A 24,945-nucleotide genomic window follows, 5' to 3' on the forward strand; every position below is an offset into this window, starting at 1 on the left:
GATAGCATCATCGATTCCCAAACCAATCCAATGATAAAAGGGAAAATTTGAAAAATAATCAATTTAAATAAAAAACAATGAAAACAAATTATTCGAGTTAACCCAGACAAACCCTTGACCCAAGTCATGAGACTAGGATAGCATCATAATAATGAAAACAAAAGAAAATTACGAAGCTCAATCTCCGACATTAAAAGATGACATTGAAAAAAAAAATTAATTAAAAAAAACTAAAAAGAAAGACCGAAGTCAATCCAAGCTAATATTCCAAACTTATGATCAAGATCATAAGATCTCATAAAAGATAAATCGAATAATAAAATTCAATTCTCAATTAACCTAATGCTAAAACAAAAAAATTAATTAAAAATTATAAAAATAAAACAAATAACAATAAAAAAAACCAAAAGTAATATAAAACTAAGATGGCATGATACTTTACTGTCATGGGGAGAATTTCATGGAAATCAAAGGGAAAAAAAAATAAAGGTGAAGAAAATTCCTAAAATGCTTTTTATTTTAAATTAATAAAATTAAATTTTATTTAACAAAATCAAGTACCAATAACTTTTTTTTCTTTTAATATTATAGGATTTAGAAAATAATGTTTACGTCAATTTCAAATAAATGTAATGTGAAAATATTAAATAAAAAAAATAAAAATTGAGTTACCATAAAAAATCGGGTTGATTGTACTTTGGCCGCGCAATTCAATCCCCGACTTTTTCAAGAAAAACAGCTGAATATCTATTCATCATTAGTTTAATTGTTTTAAAACAGTAAAAAGTTATTTAATTTTGTCCAATCAAACGTGAATTGAACGACAAAAGTTTTTCTCGAAACCGGGCAAAAGACATGATGGAAAGATTGGACAGCTAGGATTGCCTTGATAAAAATATCATGCAATTATCATGATTTGCCTGCACTGTATTTGGAACTTGGAAGTATATCTGTCTTTTTTGTTTATTGTGTTGTTTTTTTTTTTTTTTAAAAAAAAAACAGGGGACAGCTTGAATGTCTGGTTCTTTAGATCTGATGGAAATTGCACATGAAGAAACATGCCCTGCTATTAATTATAAATACTTAATCATTTGAAAATAATATTATTACATGATTCCTTATTTGGTTTAAAGCGTTTTTCCATTCATAAATCTATTAAAAAAATTATTATTTTTAATTTTTTTATATCAACCTATCAAAATAATTTTAAATATATAAAATTTAATTTTAAATAAAAATAAATAAATTTTCACTAATCTCCGTTTTAATCGCAGCTTTATCTAAATTTTCATTTCTCTGGTTTTTATTAAGAGTTAATAGTCCCCTATCATGAGTGGTGAGAAATCAACTTCCATTGATTTTTTTTTTTTTTATTTTTATTTTTTTGTCAAATAAGAAAAATTGAAGGTGAGGGGCTACAGCTCAGCAAATTGCAGCTCAGACTTTTCATGTTGCCGCAAGTGGAGTCAAAGTCTTTCAAAAGCTGGTATCGAGTCCCGATCATTTATACAAGCAAGGGCTTTAAAGTCATTTTATCTGAAGACTGACTAATTGATGGCTTGAAATTCTTAAGCAATTAGTAAATTACACAATCATCCCCATTAGGCATATCTAATCTGTCTAGAATGCTTCCTTGCCAGAATGCTTCAAAGTCATTTTATCTGAAGACTAATTGATGGCTTGAAATTCTTAAGCAATTAGTAAATTACAGAGTCATCCCCATTAGGTGTATCCAATCTGTCTAGAATGCTTCCTTGGCCAGAATATTATTTTCTGCCAGCTGTGAGAGAGAGGGGGGCTGATTTTGACCAGTTTGTGGCTTGGCTAGGCTGAGGTTGCTGTTCTTGTCTTCTTCTCTGCCCCCGTTTTGTTGTTTTTGTCATTTTAAAAAGTGAAGAAGATGCTGTAAATGACAATGGATAATCGAGAGTGCAGTTGAAGTTAGTTTTTAAATTGTTTTTTTATTTTTAAATATATTAAAATAATAATTTTTTATTTTTTAAAAATTATTTTTAACATTAATAAATAAATGATACAAAACATTAAAAATATATTAATTTTTTTAAAAAAATTTAATTCCTTTTAAAAATACTTTCAAAATACAATGTCAATCACTGCTTTGCATGAATCCGGACAGTCATTTTCGCGTCGTAGAATCGACAGTGATGAACTGTAGAGCATGGAAATACAGTGGATAGGAGCACGCGTTATGTCAAGTGTTCGTTTAATTTTTTAAAATGTAAAAAAAATACTAATCTGATACAAGTATTTCTAAAAAACAAAACTGGGGTTATTGACTAATTAAATTTGACACATTTAAATAATATAAATAAAAAAATACATTGATACAAAAAAAAATTAATAATGTAAAAAAAATTACAAAGCTTGTTAAAAGCAAATTTAATAAAATTACGATTCTTAATTGATAAAATAATCCAAAATTAAAGGGTGAAACTAAAAAAAAAATTAAAAAAATATTTAAAATAACATGATTAATCCCATGATTCTTTGCACAAGATTATAATAATTTTATAAAAAAATAAAAAAAAAACATCAAAATCAATTCTTAATAAATTAAATGTTGAAGAAATTATTATTGTTGTTGTTGTTTTTTTTTTATAAGATTTTTTAAATCCATACAAAATCAATATTCTATTATCTATTCTATAAAACACAAAAGTCAAAAATATATTATTAAATTTTTTCAAAGCCATACAAAATGGTTTTCAAAAATTATTATTGTGGTTGTTGTTTTTTTTATAAAAATAATCCAGCAATTTTTTTATATTGTTTTAAAAAATTAAAAATAGAAATAGAAAACGAAAATCACCTCTCCAAGTAATCACCTAAAACGACTAATAATTTCTAGACACACTGTTTATATGAAATACGTGGCTTCTTCTTTTTTCTTTTCTATTTCTTTTTTTTTTATAGCATTTGAGATAATAAACTCTGAATTCATATGAACATGGAAGGAGGTGGGTTTATTTTTTGGCATTTCTTTTTTGTATTTTTTGTATTTTATCTTTTAATATTTACTTGATTTTAAATTTATCTTTATAAAATAATATTTTAGTTTGTTTTTCTATGAAATTATCATAGTTTCAAATAAATATTCTGATATCTAGTTTGTACTCGATTTAATAAGTATCTATTTTTAATATTGTATATTTAAGTAAAAAAAAGTTAAAAAACAAAGTTTATAAATCTAGTAGAGTTCATCGTTCGGATAATAAATTTGACGAGTTAACCTGCAAAGTCCAAGAAATATATTATCATATCAATATTAAAAAAAAACTCATCTTAAATAATTATTTTTTTTATAAAATCAAAATTTATTTTTAACCGGTTATTCAAGTTGTTTTTGAATTTTTAGATTATGGTAGAGTAACTCTTATATCATATAATTTTAAATCTAAATTAGATAAGCAGTAAAAATGATGTAAAAATTTTCTTTCATGTTCAATTTTGTTTTTCACTAGAACCTCAACATATTGCAGCCATATAAACTAGTTTCACACTATTTGTTTGTGAGCACCTTATTCCTCATGTTTTACTAAAGAAAAAAGAAAAATACCATGACTATTTATAATTAAGTTATTTTTTTTACTTCTCTTTTCTTTTAAAAACTACAATTTATTTCTTCAATCAACACAATTTTTTATTATAAATAAAAGATGAATCTATCCTTATATATATATATATATATATATATATATATATACACATATATATATATATCGTTTGCTTGAAAAACGATAGCGATAATGGGAATTGTGTGCGAGAAGCTTTTTTGTTAGATTACTTGGATTTTGTGAAGAATTCATGTCTTGGGGCAATCTTTGCCTAGCAGAGCAAGGAACTTGTTGATCTTTGCAAAGTCCCAGCCCTTCTGTAAATGCTTTGCTTCATTAATTTGCCTAACAAAGCTGCTTTACAGGTTGCAAATTCTTCGAGCTATGCTGAAAAAGGAAACATGGATTTGGGTGGCAAAATTCCGACAAGGATAAAAGGAAAAGGGTGAGGGTGGTGACCATAGTTTTTTTTTTAATGATAAAAATTATAATATTTATATAATATTTCTGTAGTAATTAATTAAAATATAATAAAATATTATAAATAATCTAATTTTTGTTGTTGATTTTTTTTAACATGTTGTAAATTATAAACTTATAAATTCAAGGATGTAAACTATTATTTCTAAAAATAAAATTAAAAAAAACCCAACTATGCAATGATAAAGGTAATTTTACCTTAAAAAAATAATTACCTTAAAAAAATAATTAAAAACTGATCCCATACCTTAAAGTATATCTAAGAAAAGATACTATTTACAAGAATTAAATTAGTAATATGGTTTTTTGAATAGTAGAAATTTTATTTTTGTTTATATTTATTTTAATGGTAAAAATTTATTTATAATAGCTAATTATATTTTAATATATTTGATATATAATTATTTTACCAACTTGAAATGATTTATTTAACTCAACGAGTTTTAGGATAACCCGGATGATTTTCAATCAACATAATATTAAATGATAAAATAAAAAAAATTAATTTTTAAAAATAACAAAAAAGCAACTTAAATTAACTAAGATGAACTCGTTAAGTTCATAATATAAGTTATGAAATTATGATAAATTTTATAAAAAAAAATATAAATTTTAAAAATGTTTTTTTTCAAAAATATTATTGGAATAAATATTTTTTTATAAGAAATTAACATTTGTACAAGATATATAAAAATAATATTTTCACGTTTTGTTTAGCAACAAGCATCGAGAAGCCAAAGTAATATATTTTTTATTTTTTGCTTTCCATTTAGCATATGCCCTGAGATGCCTACCATTCCAGTGAACGTTAGCCAAAAATCCAAGCTGAGGCAAGCCAAGCCAAGCCAAGCCGCAAAGACAAACAATGAAAGTCCAGGTAAGCTTGAAGCTGTCGGTGCTCTTTCACTCTAACCTCTAAAACCACACATGCAGAGAGAAAGCCAACTGCAAACCTCTCTATACGCTCTTTCTCTAAAATCTGAATAAAGAATAATAATAAAATAAAACACACAATTATTTATTTTTCTCTAAAAAAGTCTGACTGAAAATACTTCATTCTTCTCTCTCTGTCTTTCCCAATCAAAATGAAATGAAGTGAAGTGCCTTTTTATTATCTTCCCTTCTCTTCTACGATACCTGTAGATGCTCCTCCGCCTCTTCTCTCTCCCCCTCTAGAGGTGAGTCATTACTCGCGAGTGATCTACTGATTTGTTCTTTCCTTGTTACTAGCTACATTTTTATCACTCTTTCTCTTCATCGATGACGTTTACTTGTCGTTTCTTTGAAAAATTCTTAAAGAGACTGGAGGTGCTGCCCTTTTTAATTCATTGTTACTTCATTTTCATTGAAATTCCTTCTGTTATAAAAGAAAAGAAAGAAGGAATGTCTGTCCTGTCCATTTGAGTTCAGTTCAGAATTTCGAGTCATGTTGTGGTAAAAAACAACGACGTTTTTTGAGTTGAAATTGGAGTTTATTGATCTGCTGTTAGAATTGAATTGAAATGAATTCAAGTCAATGAAGCAACCGAACTCAGTCATGTCGTCACATTCTTATTAATTACAATTAAAAATTAAAATCAGTTCGATTTTTTATTTTTGTAATTAGCAGCATTAGTTACGCTGACTGACTTGATCTGATTGATACCTTACAGGAGAGTTTGATGTCTTGATTGTGTAAAATAAGGTAGATCTGGAGACAGACTCATTCTTTTAAGGGAAAAAAAGGAGAAGATGGCGGCTACACTCGCTTGGAGGTTATCTGCTACCAATGGCAGCAGCCTTGCCACTACTGATCTGGTTGGTCCATTCATTATTCACTGTATTGGATTCGGATAACAGTTTCAAGAAAAAAAAATGGAATTTCATTTAATTTTGGATTTAATTTAGTGTCGGAGGCGCTGGATCTCATCCATTCTCTCCCTCACTCCCTCTCTCTCTATATATATATTTAGATGCTTTTGGTTTTTAAATCTATTGGCGTTTCCGGTTTTCGTTTTATTTTTTTAGAATTTTTTGATGTGTATTGCAAATTTGCAATACTATTACTTTCAACTATTAATATTTAATTCCTGAGTGACCCCTCGCGGTCTCTGGTTTCAAATCTGAAAATACTATTGGCAGCAAACTAGTTTCGAAGTTGAATTTTGTGATGGTTTCATTTAGTTTATGTTTGGTTAAATATTAAATGACACTCTCTTGTTTCATGATTGCAGGAAAAAAATAGCAATAGTTTATGTTTGGTTAATATTAAATGACACTCTCTTGTATCATGATTGCAGGAAAAAAATGGCAATCTAAAAACTCAAGATTCAGAGCCTCCAACTCCCCGTTCAGTTATGAAGATGGGTGTGAGGTGAGTTGAGAATTTATTTATGTGGCTGATGAGGTCGATATCCTGTTGTGATTACTTTGCTTTTGCCAATGCTTTTAATATCTACCATGGTCATGTGCTATCCTTTGGTGATTAATTTTTTTGTAATATTGAGTAGCACTATAGGTGCGAAATGCTCCATACTGATGGTAATACTTTTGTGTTGATCAGAGATTTTAGTGTATGTGTTTCCAGAATGTCTTAAAAGGAACTGAGGGTCCACTTGTTGTTTGCATCTACCTTTTGTGTTTCAATACACATGCTCTGCATCGAGTGAACGTGACTTCTAGAAACCATAAATCAATAACCTTCAAGCTTTTAGTTTCTGAATTGATTTTCACTTTGTTGAATTATACAATTCTAGTCCTGTTTCCACTATTTCTAGATTGATTTTGGACACACTTACTTCGAATCAGAAAAATGACATATAATGTTGGTAGAAATTCTCTTTTATAGGAATGCATCTAATAAGTTCTGATTTCAAGATACTTTTTTCTAATTCAGAAGTAAACGAAAGTTCCTTTGCAATTACCAGATGTAATGAACTGGAATAGAGCCTTGTGCCATTAAAAGAGCAAACCACAGTCCTATAAGAATGAATTCTGTTACTGATGCTATATTTGTTTTTAAATTATTGTTCAGCATTTTTTATTTCTTGTCATCCTGTGCCAGATTTCTGTTTCTGTCCATGTTTTACTTTTCTAGTGCTTTCAATTTGAAATATCCCATTTTATGTTTTTGTGCTGGTTCTCTCTACTGAAAATATTAATAACTGCATTTCCTTTTATGAGTTTTCACTAGTAATAACTTTTTTTCCCATAAAATGAGGTCAACTAAGAGGAAGTTTCTCATAGTGCCTAAAAGCAATGAAAATTGTTGCCCAATTTTCTCATTTAATTAATTATTTTCAGAGACCGTACTGGTAGCATGGAGGATCCAGATGGCACACTAGCAAGTGTTGCACAATGCATTGAGCAGCTGCGCCGGAGCTCCTCATCTGTACAAGAGAAGGAGTATGCATTGAGACAGTTGCGAGAACTTGTTGAGACACGTGAAAATGCTTTCAGTGCTGTTGGATCTCACTCTCAAGCAGTTCCGGTGCTTGTTTCTCTTCTCCGGTCCGGATCACTGGGGGTTAAGATACAGGCTGCTACTGTCTTAGGTTCTCTCTGCAAGGAGAATGAACTAAGGGTAAAGGTCTTACTTGGAGGATGCATCCCACCGTTGCTAGGTCTACTCAAGTCTAGCTCCGAAGAAGGTCAAATTGCAGCAGCAAAGACGATATATGCTGTGTCTCAGGGTGGTGCTAAGGATCATGTTGGATCAAAAATTTTTTCAACTGAAGGAGTTGTGCCTGTGCTCTGGGAGTTGCTTCGTAATGGGCTCAAAACAGGTAAATTAGTTGATAACTTGTTGACTGGAGCATTAAAAAACCTCTCCAGCAGCACTGAGGGATTTTGGTCTGCAACAATACAAGCTGGAGGAGTGGATATTCTGGTTAAGTTGCTCACAACAGGACAGTCAGACACACAAGCTAACATCTGCTTTCTTCTTGCGTGCATGATGATGGAAGATGAATCTATTTGTTCCAAGGTATTAGCTGCAGAGGCTACTAAACAGTTGCTCAAGCTGTTAGGACCTGGCAATGAAGCCTCTGTTAGAGCAGAAGCTGCAGGTGCCCTTAAGTCTCTTTCTGCACAGTGCAAAGATGCAAGGCAAGAGATAGCTAAATCTAATGGTATTCCTGCTCTGATAAACGCTACAATAGCCCCTTCAAAAGAATTCATGCAGGGGGAGTATGCCCAAGCATTACAGGAGCATGCAATGTGTGCCCTGGCAAATATTTCTGGTGGCTTGTCATTTGTTATCTCAAGCCTCGGTCAAAGCCTTGAATCATGCTCTTCTCCTGCCCAGACTGCTGATACTTTAGGAGCTTTGGCTTCTGCTTTGATGATATATGATAGCAAAGCTGAATCCACCAGGGCATCAGATCCTGTTGTTATTGAGCAGACTTTAGTTAATCAGTTCAATCCTCATTTACCATATCTTGTGCAGGAACGTACCATAGAAGCATTAGCTAGTTTGTATGGGAATGCCATACTTTCAGTTAAACTCGCGAATTCTGAAGCAAAACGGTTGCTTGTTGGTTTGATTACAATGGCAACCAATGAAGTTCAGGATGAGCTTGTAAGAGCTCTTCTTGCACTTTGCAATAATGAAGGCAGTCTATGGCGTTCGCTTCAAGGACGTGAAGGAGTTCAGCTATTGATATCCCTTCTTGGGCTTTCATCAGAACAGCAGCAGGAATGTGCAGTGGCATTGCTTTGCCTTCTATCTAATGAAAACGATGAAAGCAAGTGGGCCATCACTGCTGCTGGTGGTATACCCCCCCTTGTTCAAATTCTAGAGACAGGATCCGCTAAAGCCAAGGAAGATTCTGCTACTATCCTTAGGAACTTGTGCAATCACAGTGAAGATATACGTGCATGCGTTGAAAGTGCTGATGCTGTTCCTGCATTGCTATGGCTACTGAAGAATGGGAGCCTCAATGGGAAAGAAATTGCAGCAAAGACTTTAAATCATTTGATACATAAATCTGATACAGCTACTATTAGCCAGCTCACTGCATTGTTAACCAGTGATCTACCTGAATCAAAAGTGTATGTCCTGGATGCTCTAAGAAGCATGCTTTCTGTAGTTCACTTGAGTGATGTACTACGGGAGGGCAGTGCTGCAAATGATGCGATTGAGACAATGATTAAGATATTGAGCTCTACTAAAGAAGAGACCCAGGCCAAGTCTGCCTCTGCTTTGGCTGGAATTTTTGAAACTAGAAAGGATTTACGTGAAAGCAGCATCTCTGTTAAAACACTTTGGTCAGTGATGAAGTTGCTAAATGTTGAATCTGAAAACATCTTAGCAGAGTCATCTCATTGTCTTGCTTCGATATTTCTTTCAATTAAAGAGAACCGGGATGTGGCTGCTGTTGCTCGCGATGCGTTATCCCCTTTAATTGCACTAGCTAACTCATCGACCTTGGAAGTTGCTGAACAGGCGACATGTGCTCTTGCAAATCTTATTTTGGATGGTGAAGTTTCAAAAAAAGCAATTCCAAATGAAATTATTGTGCCTGCAACAAGGGTTTTGCGTGAAGGCACAATTTCTGGAAAGACCCATGCAGCAGCAGCGATCGCTCGTCTCCTTCATTCTCGTAGAATTGATAATTCCATAACTGATTGTGTCAATCATGCTGGAACAGTACTCGCATTAGTTTCTTTTCTAGAATCTGCTAGTGGCAGATCTGCTGCCACATCAGAGGCTCTGGCTGCACTTGCTATTTTGTCAAGGTCAGAAGGGGCTAGCGGACACATCAAACCAGCATGGGCAGTTTTAGCTGAATTTCCAAACCACATATCCCCAATAGTTTCGTCGATTGCAGATGCAACACCCTTGTTGCAGGACAAGGCTATCGAAATATTGTCACGACTTTGCCGAGATCAGCCTTTTGTTTTAGGAAATGCGGTTGCTAGTGCCTCTGGATGTGTAACGTCTGTGGCTAGAAGGGCGATTGATTCCACAAGCCCAAAGGTCAAAATTGGGGGAGCTGCACTTCTTATTTGTGCTGCAAAAGTTAGTCACCAGAGGGTGGTGGAAGATCTTAACCAATCAAATTCATGTAATCACCTTATTCAATCACTTGTCACAATGCTTTGTTCTGCAGACACTTCTCCTTCAGGAAACCTGGTTGATGATGACAGGGAGGTCATTAGCATATACAGACATGCTAAAGAAGGTGAGAGTGGTGAATCCCATAAAGCAACAGCAGTTATTTATGATTATAACTTGGCTGTTTGGCTACTTTCGGTTCTTGCCTGCCACGATGAGAGAAGTAAAATTGTTATAATGGAGGCTGGAGCAGTTGAAGTCCTCACTAACAGAATCTCCAGTTGTTATTTGCAGTACAGTCAGGTGAAACCTCTTTTTTTCCTCTTGAACTGAAGGTTTTCCAGTGTCTAGTGCCATAAGCTCTCAATACCAATGAAAATTTTGATTTCTATGGATTGACATAGCAAACGAGTCAAGCCAAGCTTTGATACATTTAGATCAGTTTCATCTAATTTTAGTGGGGTTCAAACTTGGCTTGTGCTTGTGGCGAGTCTAAGACATGAAGCTCAAGCTTTGTTCCTCGAGCTTCATTTGATTTAACATATTAGACTGATAAAATAAGCAAATAAACAAGCTGAGCTTGACCTTGGATTCATCATGACAAACCATTCAATAAAAAAGCAAACATCTGTAATTTTCAAAAGAATCAAACTAGTGTATCTCACATCAGAAATAAGTTTGATTAGATTTGATAATGTAATAATTCTTATTTTATATGAGTTTTTATTTGGCTGATCTAAAATTTTCTTATTATATGCAAGCTTCTTTGTGAATTTTAATTAGTCTAGATGCAAGCCCTTAAATGATGTGGCCCCGTAAACTTAGGTGAGCTATCTTGTGATCTTGAACAAGTTTAGCTTGATCTAATTCAGTTGTGGCTGTATTAACATTAGGTTTCAAAATAAGCTTGAGCTTGACTCATTCATTCTATTGAATGAGCTTGAATGAACCTATAATCGAGCTAAAGCTTCAAGAGGCTTTGCTCATCTGCTTCCTAGAAGAATTATGAGTTACATCAAAGAAAGCACAAAATTTCACACATTTTCACATGTTATGCAGCAGAGAAATCTGTTCTACATTCTGATTGTCATTAAGCTTCATAGCTTCTCTATGTTTACCTGTGCAGAGTGATTTTAGTGAAGACAGCAGCATATGGATTTGTGCTCTACTGCTAGCAATTCTGTTTCAAGACAGAGACATCATACGTGCGCATGCAACCATGAAATCTATACCAGCACTTGCAAACTTGTTGAAGTCAGAGGAGTCTGCAAACAGATATTTTGCTGCACAGGCAATAGCCAGCCTAGTGTGTAATGGTAGTCGGGGAACACTTCTGTCTGTTGCAAATTCTGGGGCAGCAGGTGGACTCATCTCCTTACTTGGCTGTGCTGATGGTGATATATCTGATCTTCTGGAATTGTCCGAGGAGTTTGCTTTGGTATGTTATCCAGACCAAGTTGCGCTTGAGAGGTTATTCAGAGTTGAAGACATTAGAGTTGGTGCTACATCTCGCAAAGCAATACCTGCTCTTGTCGATCTACTCAAACCAATTCCAGATCGTCCTGGGGCACCTTTTCTAGCATTAGGACTTCTAAATCAGTTAGCAAAAGACTGTCCTCCAAATAAGACTGTTATGGTTGAATCAGGGATTTTGGAGGCCCTGACTAAGTATCTTTCACTTGGTCTGCAAGATGCAACCGAGGAAGCTGCAACTGATCTGTTAGGGATCCTATTTAGTAGTGCTGAAATTCGGAGACATGAAGCTGCATTTGGTGCTGTCAGTCAACTTGTTGCTGTCCTGCGTTTGGGTGGAAGAGCTGCAAGGTACAGTGCTGCTAAAGCTTTGGAAAGCTTGTTTTCTGCTGATCATATCAGGAATGCAGACACTGCCCGGCAAGCTGTCCAACCCTTGGTGGAAATTCTTAATACTGGTCTAGAGAAAGAGCAGCATGCTGCTATTGCTGCATTGGTTAGGTTATTGAGTGAAAACCCATCTAGAGCCCTTGCATTTGCAGATGTTGAAATGAATGCGGTGGATGTCCTTTGCAGGATCCTCTCATCAAATTGCTCAACAGGGCTGAAGGGGGATGCTGCGGAGTTGTGTGGTGTTTTGTTTGGAAACACAAGAATCAGGTCTACAATGGCTGCAGCACGCTGTGTTGAGCCTCTGGTATCTCTCCTTGTAACTGAGTTCAGTCCTGCCCAGTATTCAGTTGTCTGTGCATTAGATAAGCTTGTTGATGATGAGCAACTGGCAGAACTGGTCGCTGCACATGGAGCAGTTATTCCTCTCGTTGGCCTTCTCTATGGTGGGAATTACATGCTTCATGAGGCTATCTCCCGGGCACTTGTGAAGTTGGGGAAAGACAGGCCCGCATGTAAAATGGAAATGGTAAAAGCTGGAGTAATTGAAAGCATACTTGATATCCTCCATGAAGCACCAGATTTTCTCTGTGCAGCATTTGCTGAATTGCTCAGAATATTGACCAATAATGCCAGCATTGCCAAGGGGCCGTCTGCTGCAAAAGTTGTTGGTCCCCTTTTCCTGCTGCTGACAAGACCAGAATTTGGGCCTGATGGACAACATAGTGCTTTGCAGGTTCTAGTTAATATTCTGGAACATCCACTGTGCCGTGCAGATTATAACCTCACCTCTCACCAAACTATTGAGCCACTCATCCCATTGCTTGATTCTCAGGCTCCAGCAGTGCAACAGCTGGCTGCTGAGCTTCTGTCACATCTGCTCATGGAAGAACATCTTCAGAAGGATCCAGTGACACAGCAAGTAATTGGTCCTCTTATACGGGTTCTCAGTTCTGGTATACACATCTTGCAGCAGAGAGCTGTAAAGGCTCTTGTTAGCATTGCACTAATATGGCCAAATGAAATTGCAAAGGAGGGTGGTGTGAGTGAGTTGTCCAAAGTTATATTGCAAGCTGATCCTTCTCTTCCTCATGCCTTGTGGGAATCTGCTGCTTCTGTTTTGGCTAACATTTTACAGTTTAGTTCTGAATTTTATTTGGAAGTGCCTGTAGCTGTCTTGGTAAGGTTGCTCCGTTCTGGTTTGGAAAGCACGGTGGTTGGTGCACTGAATGCTCTTTTGGTGTTAGAAAGTGACGACGGAACAAGTGCTGAAGCTATGGCTGAGAGTGGTGCCATAGAGGCTCTTTTGGAACTTCTGAGAAGCCATCAGTGTGAGGAAACAGCAGCAAGGTTGCTGGAAGTATTACTCAACAACGTGAAAATCAGAGAATCAAAAGCTACTAAAACTGCAATCTTGCCATTGTCGCAATACCTTTTAGATCCCCAAACTCAAGCACAACAGGCAAGATTACTGGCCACTTTGGCACTTGGTGATCTATTCCAGAATGAGGGCCTGGCTCGAAGCACCGATGCTGTTTCAGCTTGTCGTGCTCTAGTCAATGTCCTTGAAGAGCAACCAACAGAAGAAATGAAAGTAGTAGCAATATGTGCTTTGCAAAACCTGGTCATGTATAGCCGATCTAATAAAAGAGCTGTTGCAGAGGCTGGTGGTGTTCAAGTTGTATTGGATCTAATCGGTTCAAGTGATCCAGATACATCTGTCCAGGCTGCAATGTTTGTTAAACTTCTTTTCTCCAATCACACCATTCAAGAGTATGCATCCAGTGAAACAGTCAGAGCCATAACAGGTTAGCTTCTCTTCTCCCTGTGCACAGTTTGTCTACTCTTGGCAGATTTGAGGAGAACACGCCTAATCTTTTTACGATGACATTTTTCTTTGTGGTTTTACGTAGTGGTTTGTAGTTTGGAATGTTATTCTAACATTTAGTTAAACATAATCTCCGAGAAATATGTTTTTCTTTCATGCTAAGTTCAGAGGTTAATTGAAGTAGACCAAAATGAAATAGATCTTACCAGTAAAATGTAAGTAGAGGCAGATTTGGATAGAAATGGTATGGGATCTAATTGGACCGAATGAGTTGCTTGCTAGTTCAGATTTTAAGTCACGGTGAAATAGAGCAGACATCTAAATGCGAGCTAACTTCTCAAACTCTTAACAGATGATGGATCACATGTAAAGTTGAATCAGAGTGTGAAACTGCTTACTATTCTCTATACCATTGGGCAAAATAATTGTAATATTCTGATCATTACTTGAAGCCATGTTGAAATAGAGGGGATGAACAGTAGCCTTTGTGCGTTAGTGAAAATTTTTCGTTGTCCATTTCTTTATTCAAGCTACATGGCCTTTTATTGCTCTTTTCTTGAAAGACATGATAGACAGTTGAGCAGTGGAGCAACCCTGGCCAGTGGCTATGTTCATCAGTATTTGGATATTAGTTTACTTATTGACTTCAGGATTAGGTGTATTGTACTTTCCTATTAAAATGCTATGAGTTTTCTGCCAGGGTGTTTTTTCAATCTTCTTTCACGCGCAGCTTAACATTCTGTTTGGTCGTGCAGCTGCTATCGAAAAGGATTTATGGGCCACTGGGACTGTTAATGAGGAGTATCTCAAATCTCTAAATGCCCTTTTTAGCAACTTCCCAAGGTTGAGAGCCACCGAGCCTGCAACGCTCAGTATACCCCATTTGGTTACATCTCTCAAGACAGGATCAGAAGCATCTCAAGAAGCTGCCTTGGATGCACTGTTTCTTCTTAGGCAAGCTTGGTCAGCATGCCCAGCTGAAGTTTCCAGAGCTCAATCCATTGCTGCTGCAGATGCAATCCCCTTGTTGCAATACTTGATTCAGTCTGGCCCACCTCGATTTCAGGAGAAGGCTGAATTTCTGCTGCAGTGTTTGCCAGGGACATTGGTGGTTATTATCAAGCGTGGAAACAATATGAAGCAGTCGGTGGGGAACCCAAGTGTTTATTGCAAGCTTACCCTTGGAAATACACCACCCAGGCAAACAAAGGTAAGATGCGTCTATACATCATCTTTTTTATTTTTTGTGATGTTTTATATCTCCAATTATCATTTATTTTTAAGGAAAAATAAAATAAACAAAAGGTAATTTATATCAATGGATTATCCAATTCATCTATTCCAGCCATCTTTTGATGTTCAACTCACTATTGCTCCTGTTCAAAAGAGAATTTCCTCTCGCCATTGCTTTCCCTACTTTTTTTCCCTAGAAATTGCTATTTCAACCTCTCTCAAAATGAAAAATATTTCTGAACTTTTCAGGTTGTATCAACTGGTCCTAATCCGGAGTTTGATGAGAGCTTTTCATGGTCCTTTGAGAGTCCTCCAAAAGGCCAAAAGCTTCATATCTCTTGCAAAAATAAGAGCAAAATGGGGAAGGTAATTAATGGAACTGAATTTATTTTTTTTGGTGAGAAAACAAATCAAAAAAAGAGGTTGTTTTGATGTTTATCCACATTTTATCAGAGATTTTTTCTTCACATTGTCATTTAACCTGTCTCTTTTGATCCAACAACAGAGTTCTTTCGGAAAAGTAACAATCCAGATCGATCGGGTTGTAATGCTAGGAGCAGTAGCTGGGGAATACACTCTGATGCCAGAAAGCAAAAGTGGACCCTCGAGGAATTTGGAAATTGAATTCCAGTGGTCTAACAAGTAACAGATGTTAAAGACGAGACAATCATTCGTCACAAATTGAGAATTTAGGGAGAAAATATGATCAATCCGGTAACTTGTCCCCATTCCAGTGTAAATAGTTTGCCAGAGAATCTGATTTTTGTAGTTGTTTGCCAAAAGCCGGAAGATAGCAATTTTTTCAAACGTATTCTTTTGTAATCCGAGTTTCCTATAATATTTCTGGGCTGAACCACAAGAACAAACATACGAGTTTTCTTTGTAATTTTTGTTACCCATAGTAACGTGCTTGTCAAACCGAGATGAAAATAATAATAACAACAACAACTGTTCTGGTTTCGGATATGAAAGAAATAGCAAATGCTTTATTGTCTTCTTCCAGAAATCTATGTTTATTGTATATCAATATATATAATTGCAAGTTTTCACTTCTAATAAACATGTTTAATTCCAGAGCAGCACACAAACACACAAAAAGAGAGAGAGAGATGCTTACAGACAGCTCAAAAACCATATAAAGTCTTTGTTGCCACTCTGATCACCTCAGGAATCTGCATCACAGAACAGATCATTAGTGAACTTAAAAGGCAATTAATGGATAATCATTATCACTGATAATCTTTCTTCTAAATGTCAACAACTGGTCTCTGCCTATGGATGAGGGAATGATTTCACCTCTTTCTCTCGTCTTGATTCCAAGAAGCATTTCCCTGATTCGATGCAATTCAACCACAACGCTGGCAATGCCCATCCTCTCTCCTGGCAATTCTGCAGAACAAGCAAGTCCTGCCTTCATAATTGAAACCATACATTCCATAACTTTGTGACTATCATCAATATGGTTCCTTTCTTCGTGTTCTCTCAGTGTTGGATCCACAAACTCCAACACGTTGTCAGGCTGCACCATTTTAGCGTAATTGTGAAGGTTGTGCCCGTCTTTAAACATGCCATCTGTCGGTCTTCTTCCTGTAAACATCTCCAGCAGCAGGATGCCATAGCTGTACACATCTCCGTAAGTTGACACTTCACTTCCCATACCGTACTCTGTGATTCATATACAAGGGTTAGAAATTACGTTGTTCATCTGTTGCTTAACATTAACGACATAGCTGGTCAATCTTGCTATTCAAAATTCATCAGCAGATGGGAACATAAAGGACACTAGTTTTACTGCTTTCCAAAAATATTTTAGGATACCAAAATGTGCATTTCTTTTGTGGGGATAACCATGATCAACAGGGAAGTTTTCTGATGTTACCTGGGGCCGCGTAACCGATGGTGCCTTTTAAGCCGACAGAACTGCTCTCATCTGCAGGTAATTGATTGGAGGCTTCTGGAAGGAACCTTGCTAATCCAAAGTCTCCAACACAAGCAGTCATGTCATTACCAAGGAGAACATTGCTGGGCTTCAGATCGCAGTGAACAACAGGAACTTGGCAATGGTTGTGCAGATAGTCAAGCGCACTAGCCACATCAATTGCAATGTTCAATCTCTGAACGAGATCCAAATTTCTTGTCTCGGGTGTGACATCAGATATATGGACTGGATGCAGCCATTCTTCTAGACTCTCATTGGCCATGAACTCATAAACTAGAGCTTTGAAGTCATTTCCTTGAAAATCATTACTGGAACAAGCAGTTATTACCTTGACAAGATTTCGGTGCCTGATGTTTATCAAGGCTGCACATTCTGCCATAAAACTTTTGGAAGCTCCTTTACGTAGAAGGTTCAATACTTTCACTGCAACAACTGCTCCATCTGATGCGAGAGTTCCTCTGTACACTGACCCAAAAGCACCTGCACCAACTAAATTGGACGAGGAGAACCCATCAGTTGCTTGCAGGAGGTCTTGGTAGGTTAGTCTCTGAAATGAGCTCTCCCATGAAGGGCCAGAAGCAGGCTCATCTTTCGTTTTTCTCGAGTAGAAAAGCAGGAAAGAGGTCATCAAGACTATAGCAAGAAAGCCACAAGGAATTGCAATGATCAATATCAGCTTGGTATGAGATTTTGGCCTTGCTGGTTCGTTAGAAGTGCATTTGGGCAGATCAAGCTGAGGTATTCCTCCACAGAGCTTCTTGTTTCCCTGAATGGAAATCCTACTTGTATTCTCAAAGACTCCTTGTTCAGGCACCTCACCTTCAAAGTCATTATATGACAAATCCAAAGTCTCCAGCAACTTTAAGTCTTTCAAGAACTGGGGAATCTGGCCACTCAAGTTGTTGTACGAGAGAAGAAGCATTTGAAGTGCTCGCAAAGAGCTCAAATCAGGAACAGGCCCTTCAAAAAAGTTACCCCCCAAATCCAAACCTTCTAAACTCTTACAACTGTCAAGACTTTTTGGAATTTCACCCGATAACCTGTTTTTGGAAACCCTCAGAAATCCAAGATTCACCAACTGACCCACTTCCGATGGAAGGGAGCCTGTCAACTGATTATCATGTAGGTATAACAACTCTGACAAGGATGAAATACCAAGTACTTCTTTTGGTATGGGACCGCTCAGATTGTTTTGAGAGAGATCCAAGATCAACAACTTGTGCCAATTTCCAAGACTTGCCGGGATAGTTCCTTGTAAATTGTTTTGTGCGAAACTAACTTCGATCAACGAGGTAATTTTTCCCAAAGAAGATGGAATACTTCCTGAGATTTTGTTTTCATTAAGATAGAGAGCAGCTAAATTTTGTAATTTACCAATAGAACTTGGAATAATGCCATGCAAATGATTTGTCTCCAAACTCAAAGTATCCAGGCTAATGAGGTTTCCAATCTCAGTTGGAATGCTTCCATGTATTTGATTCCTTCCAAATGTTATTCCCTTGAGATTTGTTGAGAAGTTACTCACTATTTCGGGCAGCACTCCTCCCAAATTGTTATCATTTATTCCCAATGATTCCAAATTGGTGCTGTTTGCCAAGGTATAGAGAAAACTCAAGTCATCTTCCTCACCGTTTCCGAGATCATTGTGGTGAATTAACAGCTTCTGTAGATCAGGCAAGCTTGCTAAATCGGGTATTTTCCCAGTTAAGTTGTTATATGAAAGATCAACAAGAAAAATTTTCGAGGCATTGGAGAGCGTTGCTGGAATTGGTCCGTTCAAATGGTTGAAGTTGATGACAAGGTATGCGAGATTTGGAAGATTTAGGCCTACATCAGGAGGAAGACTCCCATGAAGTCGGTTCTGTCCTAGAGAGACATAGGCAAGAGAAGAGATATTGCATATGGAGGAAGGGATCGTACCACTGAGATCATTTTCAGCAACTGCAAAGTATTTTAATCTTTTCAAATTTCCAAGACTGTCTGGAATACCTCCTCGCAAATAGTTTTTCGTCCAGAAGAAGTTCTGAACGGAGGACAGGTTTCCAAAAGAAGATGGTATATCACCAACTAGATTGTTACCTTGGAGAACAAATGCCCCCAACTTTGATAATGATCCCAGCTGTGCAGGAATTTTACCTGTAAGATTATTGTTCCCTAGATGAAGGACAATAAGATTCGAGCAACTTGAAATGTTGACAGGAATTTCACCGCTGAAAGTGTTGTTTCCGAGCACCAACCTCTGTAGTCGAAACAACCGGCCCAGTTCTTGAGGAATATCACGACTGAAGTAGTTGCCTTCCAGGTTTAGTACCCTGAGAAAACTCAAGTTGCCAATACGGGGAGACAGGTTGCCCATCAGTTGGGAAGACTGCAGGTTGAGCTCGACGATTCTCTGATGTCGATGTCCACATATGACACCTGACCACTTGCAGAAGTGTGTGGATACATTCCATGAGCTCAGTGCATCAAGGGGATCGGTAATTTGAGCCTTAAAAGCTAGCAAAGAAAGTCTATCTGTCTCATTTCCTTCATGTAATGAAAAGGAAAATGAGAGTTGAATTATTAGCAAGAGAAGTGGGCAGAATATGCAAGAACTCATGCCTGATAACTCCATCTTCTACGTTTTCTCAGAGCTTAGTGGCTGTTTGGTATTGTGGCTGTGGGTGAGGTTCATCGCCCGCAGCCACAAATTCTAACATTTGATAATGCTCCTACCATAATTTTTCAATGATGGATCCCACCATTAACTGTGGCATAGCTGCAAGTTACAAGAAGCAGCAAATAGCTGCGAACTTGTGATGGGAAAATGGATGCTCCACTATTCAAGTTTAAAAATTAACGTAATACCATGCTTTTGTTGCTGAGGGCTTAAACCAGCACATGGAAGTTCAAAATACTTGGTATTTTTTTTAATTATTATGAGTAAGATTTATTTGTATTTATTACTTATATCATTATTTTATAAAATAATTATATCCAAAAAATAGAAATAATTCTACATAAATTAATAACAAATTTTTATCATCTGTATCATATTTAGCATAAACAGTAATATTTAATATAAACATGATTTTATTTATAATGCCATGTAAACATGATTTTTTATTAAAAAAATTTAATGCAAAAGTTACATAACTTGTTATTATAGTTATAACCCAACATTAAAGTTACAAGTTTGATGAATTAACTCAAATTAATTTAAAATATAAAGTTTTGATTTAACTTTTTTAAAATTAAATTAAGTTTTATTCTGATTTTAATTGATTCATAAATTAACCTGTTTAATTGATTAATTTTAATTAAATTAATTTTCATCCAGTTAGATATAAAACTCAGGTCGGCTAGATTTATCAAAGCTAAAAATGCATTGAACCGGGTCCGACCTAATAAAATAAAAAAATATTTTTTATTTTTAATTGTATTTTATTTGAAAAACTAGTGTTAAATATTATTCAATAACTATATAAATTAGATGGAGATCGCTTGATGACGCCGTATTTACAGAATTTGATCGCAATCTCAATTTTGTTCCTGATTATATTTTACCTGATGTTGTTGTGCTTTTAAGAAATTTATGAAAATTGTAGTCCTTGTCGGATATATTTCATACGTGATGGAATTGTGGATAGTTTAATGAAACAATAAAAAAGATTTTATATAAAGTATTATTTATTTCATGATGTAATAGCAATAGTTAAATCTATAGTAATTAAAAACTATCAATATTAATATATATTTTTTAAAATTATTTTATAATCTCAATTTCAAAAGCATTTTTAACCAAACACATTAAACTATTTTTTGTTCAACCTCAATTTCAACCACAGTTTTAACCAAACACTTATTTTTTCAAATCAAACTCAACTAAAAATACTTTTTATAAAATAATTTTTTTCAAATCATAACCATAACAGTTACGGTAATACCAAACACGCTTCCATTGAAAATATATACACATCTTTGGTTAGCACTTAGCGTGCTGCATTAATTGATATATATTTTTTTGTTTTTAATATGTCATTTATAATCATTGATCAATAAACATGTTGAACCTTCAAATTTCCACTTTCATCGACGACAAAACCACTAAAATGGCCTGCAGCATTAAATAATAGCACCTTGTTTTTTAATTGTCATTTGACAGGCAAGAAAATCACGGACTCTTGATAATGACTGGCCGTCTATCTAGATGATAAATGCATGTCCAGTTCCGAATTGCTTTCTTCTTTGCCAAGGTTGATTTTATCATCGTCTCAGAGTAAAAAGTTTTTTTGCCAAAGATAGTGATTTTTTCCGAAAACCCTGAAATATTTCCTGGGAGGACCCATTGTTAAAGCTTCTAATGCTTGTGCTTGTATTCATGGCGTGCTCCTCAACCAGGGAGTCAGGAAAATAACTATCTCGGTTCTAGTGCCGGATTCGAACATCTTTGAGCTATATTCGTTTCTTCTTCTTCTTTCTTTCTTTTTTTCTTCTGTTGATTTTCGAAGAAATTGGCATATTTTTCTTCTGTCAAGAGTTTGCTTTTCCTTTATTTATTTCCTGTCCTTCCCTATAAATTAATTTCAGCAGTCTTTTCTCTAAGTTTATAGTCAAAATAGATAATATAAAAGGTGTAATATTTCTTTATCAAACATATAATCAATATATCTATTTAAAGAAACTTTAGACTGCATCTATTTGGATTGTGAATGATCTCTTAAGTTTTATAGCTACGTAAAATCGTGTTTGGTATGCTAAATAATATTAATTAAATTAAATAAGTAATTATTTTATTTTATGTTTAATGTGCATTAGACTGAATTGAATAATTTATTTTATTTCATATCTATATATATTGAAGAAGATAGAGTAATATACTATAATGACAATAATACTCGTCTTATCTAACATTTAAAGTGTATATCATAACATATATTGTTTTCTAAATAGAAACCTAAAAAAAATATTCAAATATAAAATCAAAGTAAAATATAAATGAGTCTATTTTATTTTTAATATATATTAATGTTAAAATTATATATTTTAAAAAATAATTAGATATTATTTTTTTCACTTTAGTTTATATTAAGTGTTAAAATTAATAATGTTACAATGAGCTTAGTTATAAACTCGAGTTGATCCTCTCGACCCGTGACCCAGGCATGGTCAATGGTCAATCATTAAGTCTAGTTTTAAAACTATGATAATAATTATTTTTATCTTTATGTTGACCTAAGTCAATTGTCAACCCGACTCGTGACTAGGGCCTTGCTCCGAGTCGATTCTCGAGTCAAGTTTAAAAACTATGATAATAACTGTTTTTATTCTTACATTGACTAGTAAAAACCTGGATTGACCCTCCCAACCTATAACTCGGGCCTTGTCTCTAGTCAACTCCTGAATTGGGTTACTTGCCAATCAAATTAATAGGTTAATAACAGAGGTTTGTGTTTAACAAAAAAAAAGAGAAATAATTGACCCAGCTTAACCTGAAAAAAAACCTGAATTGATCCATGATTTAGGTAAAATCCATTGATTTTTTTTGAATTTTTTATCGTGTTGATTCTTTTTAAAAAGTTGATTTTAAATGTAGAGTCATATAGTCATTTCATAAATAACAACTCTTATACAAAGACAAACTTATCATTCCCGTTTTAATAATATAAAAATCTCTTTACTACAACAATTTTAAACATAATAAAAATTAATTTTTATACTATCTAAAAATGTAATAAACAACTACATAAAAAAAAATCATCGTGTTTAATCTATTTTTGTCCAATGTATCAACTACTACCTCATTGAACAGTCATAACGAGAGGATGATAGGATCAAACCCATCAGAATTAAAAATTTAAAAGAACACAAGCATTCACGTATCTAGGTTTACTTTAAAGCAAAGATTGATACACTTGCTTGCTTAAATACCATTACTCTACTTCATTATTTTCATCATGAACACGCACACAATGACATCGATCACGAGTATTAGTAATTGTGGTTGAACTTTTTTTTCCTTTCTTTTATCCGAAGGAATGCTTTCAATCCGACCTAATGTAATTTCGGAATAACAGTTAACGAAAATTGATCAAATACTAGAGTCCGTTTAAATTGTGGTGTTTGGTATATATTTTGCTTGCTTGAAAAAATATTAAATTAATATTTTTTAAATATTTCTTAGTGTTTTAATATGCTATTATAAAAAATAAAAAAAAATCATTTTAATACATTTTCAAGTAAAAAATATTCTTAAAAAGTGCGGTGCATTATAGTTTTAAAACCCGAATCAATGAGTTGACTCGAAACCAAGTCAACCTGAAATTGAAATCGGGTCGAGTTTAAGAAAAATAAAAAAGGGAAAAAATCCACGTGACCCAGTCAAAAACTTGAGTTGGTTTGATAAGACCCAGTCAAAAACTTAGTTATAAATCATTATTTATTTATTTTTTTAACAAAAATAGTGTCCTTTTTGCTTTACAAAAACAAATTGGGTTTGATTTGAGATAATTCGATGATTCAATTAAAATGCATGATCCCAACCTTGAATCGTGCGAACCACCAATCATGTTTAAAAATAATATTTTATATTAAAATTTCAAATACAAACTAATTCACGATGCAAAATGCAAAAAAGAAAGGAAAAGAAAAATCTAAATCAATGAATCATGTTTGTTTAAATTTATTGTATTGTATCCGTTCCATTTCTCTTTCTCAGCTCTGGTCTCTATGATTGCACCTAGTAAGTTGTCGTGTTCGATAAATTAAAGAGGTGTTGTCTGCATCGAGACGTGGCCCCGTTTTTTGTGTGATTAAAAATAAATAAATAAATAAATAAATGTGGTTTGTTTTTTAAAAGAATTATAGCTAAAAAGAAACTTAACCTTACACCGCGTCTTGATCCCAAACACACACGCAATTTGATGCTCCTGTTTGGCGACAAGTTTTCTTTCCTAGGAAAAGAGAAATTATGTCCTTTTGTTCTGTGTAAATTGCTTTCTTGAAAATTATTTTTCAGGTTTTTTTATTATTATAAAAATTAATTAATAAAAAACAATTTTTAATCTAACTAAAATTTGGTTTGGTTTTTTTTTAAAATATTATTCTTTTATTTGTGGTATAAAATACTTTTCAAAAGTTATGAAAATTTTAAAAATATTTTATTATTCATTGATTATGTTAAATTTGATTTTTAATATTTTGATTGTTATATATTTTATTTTAATTTATTTTTTAATTTTATTCCTTAAAATTTAATTTTTATATTAGCTTTAGTTATTTTTATTTTTATTTGTTTTCCTCTTATTCTTTTTTTAATTAATTAATTAATTAATTAATTTATCAGTTTTGGTTCATTTTCTTTTTATTGCAATTTATTTTATTTAAAGTAATTTATAAAATTATATATTTTTTTTTAATTTCATCATCTTTTAACTTTTTCATCTATTAAATTTGGTTCTCTTATTTTAATAAACTGGAAGGTAAAAAAATAAAACTTTAATAAATTATTTTCCTGTTTATTTTATAACATTACCAAATATAAAAAAATAATTCACTTACATAAATATATTTTCCATAAAAACTACTTTTTTTTAGAAAAAAAAACTATTTTATAGGAAACAAAGAAATTAATCTTTACACACAGGCTCACATACTTATTAAACTGCTTTCTCTTTGCTTGCATTGACTAATGTTTGTCTCGGAAAATATATTATTGTTTAGCTTGAGTTAATGACAAGCTCACAAACTTCCCACTATAATCTTGACCTTGATATTAAACTGCTTTCTCTTTGCTTTAATTAAGTGCCTAACTCTTTTTTTTTTCCGTAGGATATATATATATATATATATATATATATATATATATATATATATATTATTTCTAGCTTTGACACATCCTCACTACACAATAATAAATTCTTTATAATGCAGATTTTAAGGTTTTAATTTAAAGAATAAGAAAAAAAAAACAAATATCTTATAACTACTTAAAATCAAAGACACAATTAAA

The 24,945-nt window shown here is 34.0% G+C and overlaps 2 protein-coding genes across 3 annotated transcripts; one reads left to right on the top strand and one right to left on the bottom strand.

Moving 5' to 3' along the window:
- The first annotated feature begins 5,019 nt into the window (after window positions 1–5,019).
- LOC133695162 (protein CELLULOSE SYNTHASE INTERACTIVE 1-like) lies at window positions 5,020–15,882 on the top strand. The gene is made up of 8 exons (XM_062117012.1): window positions 5,020–5,233; window positions 5,708–5,852; window positions 6,335–6,408; window positions 7,338–10,395; window positions 11,219–13,763; window positions 14,539–14,993; window positions 15,266–15,382; window positions 15,522–15,882. Exons 2-8 carry the CDS (start codon window positions 5,787–5,789, stop codon window positions 15,660–15,662), a joined length of 6,456 nt encoding a protein of 2,151 aa, XP_061972996.1. The 5' UTR covers window positions 5,020–5,233; window positions 5,708–5,786; the 3' UTR covers window positions 15,663–15,882.
- Window positions 15,883–15,982: 100 nt separating this feature from the next.
- Window positions 15,983–19,650, bottom strand: LOC133695163 (probable LRR receptor-like serine/threonine-protein kinase At3g47570). Of its 2 annotated transcripts, none has more exons than XM_062117014.1 (3): window positions 16,896–19,650; window positions 16,313–16,681; window positions 15,983–16,188 (listed from the first exon to the last, which is right to left on the bottom strand). In XM_062117014.1, exons 1-3 carry the CDS (start codon window positions 19,567–19,569, stop codon window positions 16,181–16,183), a joined length of 3,051 nt encoding a protein of 1,016 aa, XP_061972998.1. In that variant the 5' UTR covers window positions 19,570–19,650; the 3' UTR covers window positions 15,983–16,180. The 2 variants fall into 2 exon arrangements, with proteins under 2 accessions (XP_061972998.1, XP_061972997.1); XM_062117013.1 differs by having other exon boundaries at window positions 16,289–16,681; window positions 16,896–19,649.
- Between the last annotated feature and the right edge of the window lie 5,295 nt (window positions 19,651–24,945).

This window comes from Populus nigra, chromosome 5, assembly GCF_951802175.1.
Source record: "Populus nigra chromosome 5, ddPopNigr1.1, whole genome shotgun sequence".
Lineage (NCBI taxonomy): Eukaryota > Viridiplantae > Streptophyta > Magnoliopsida > Malpighiales > Salicaceae > Populus > Populus nigra.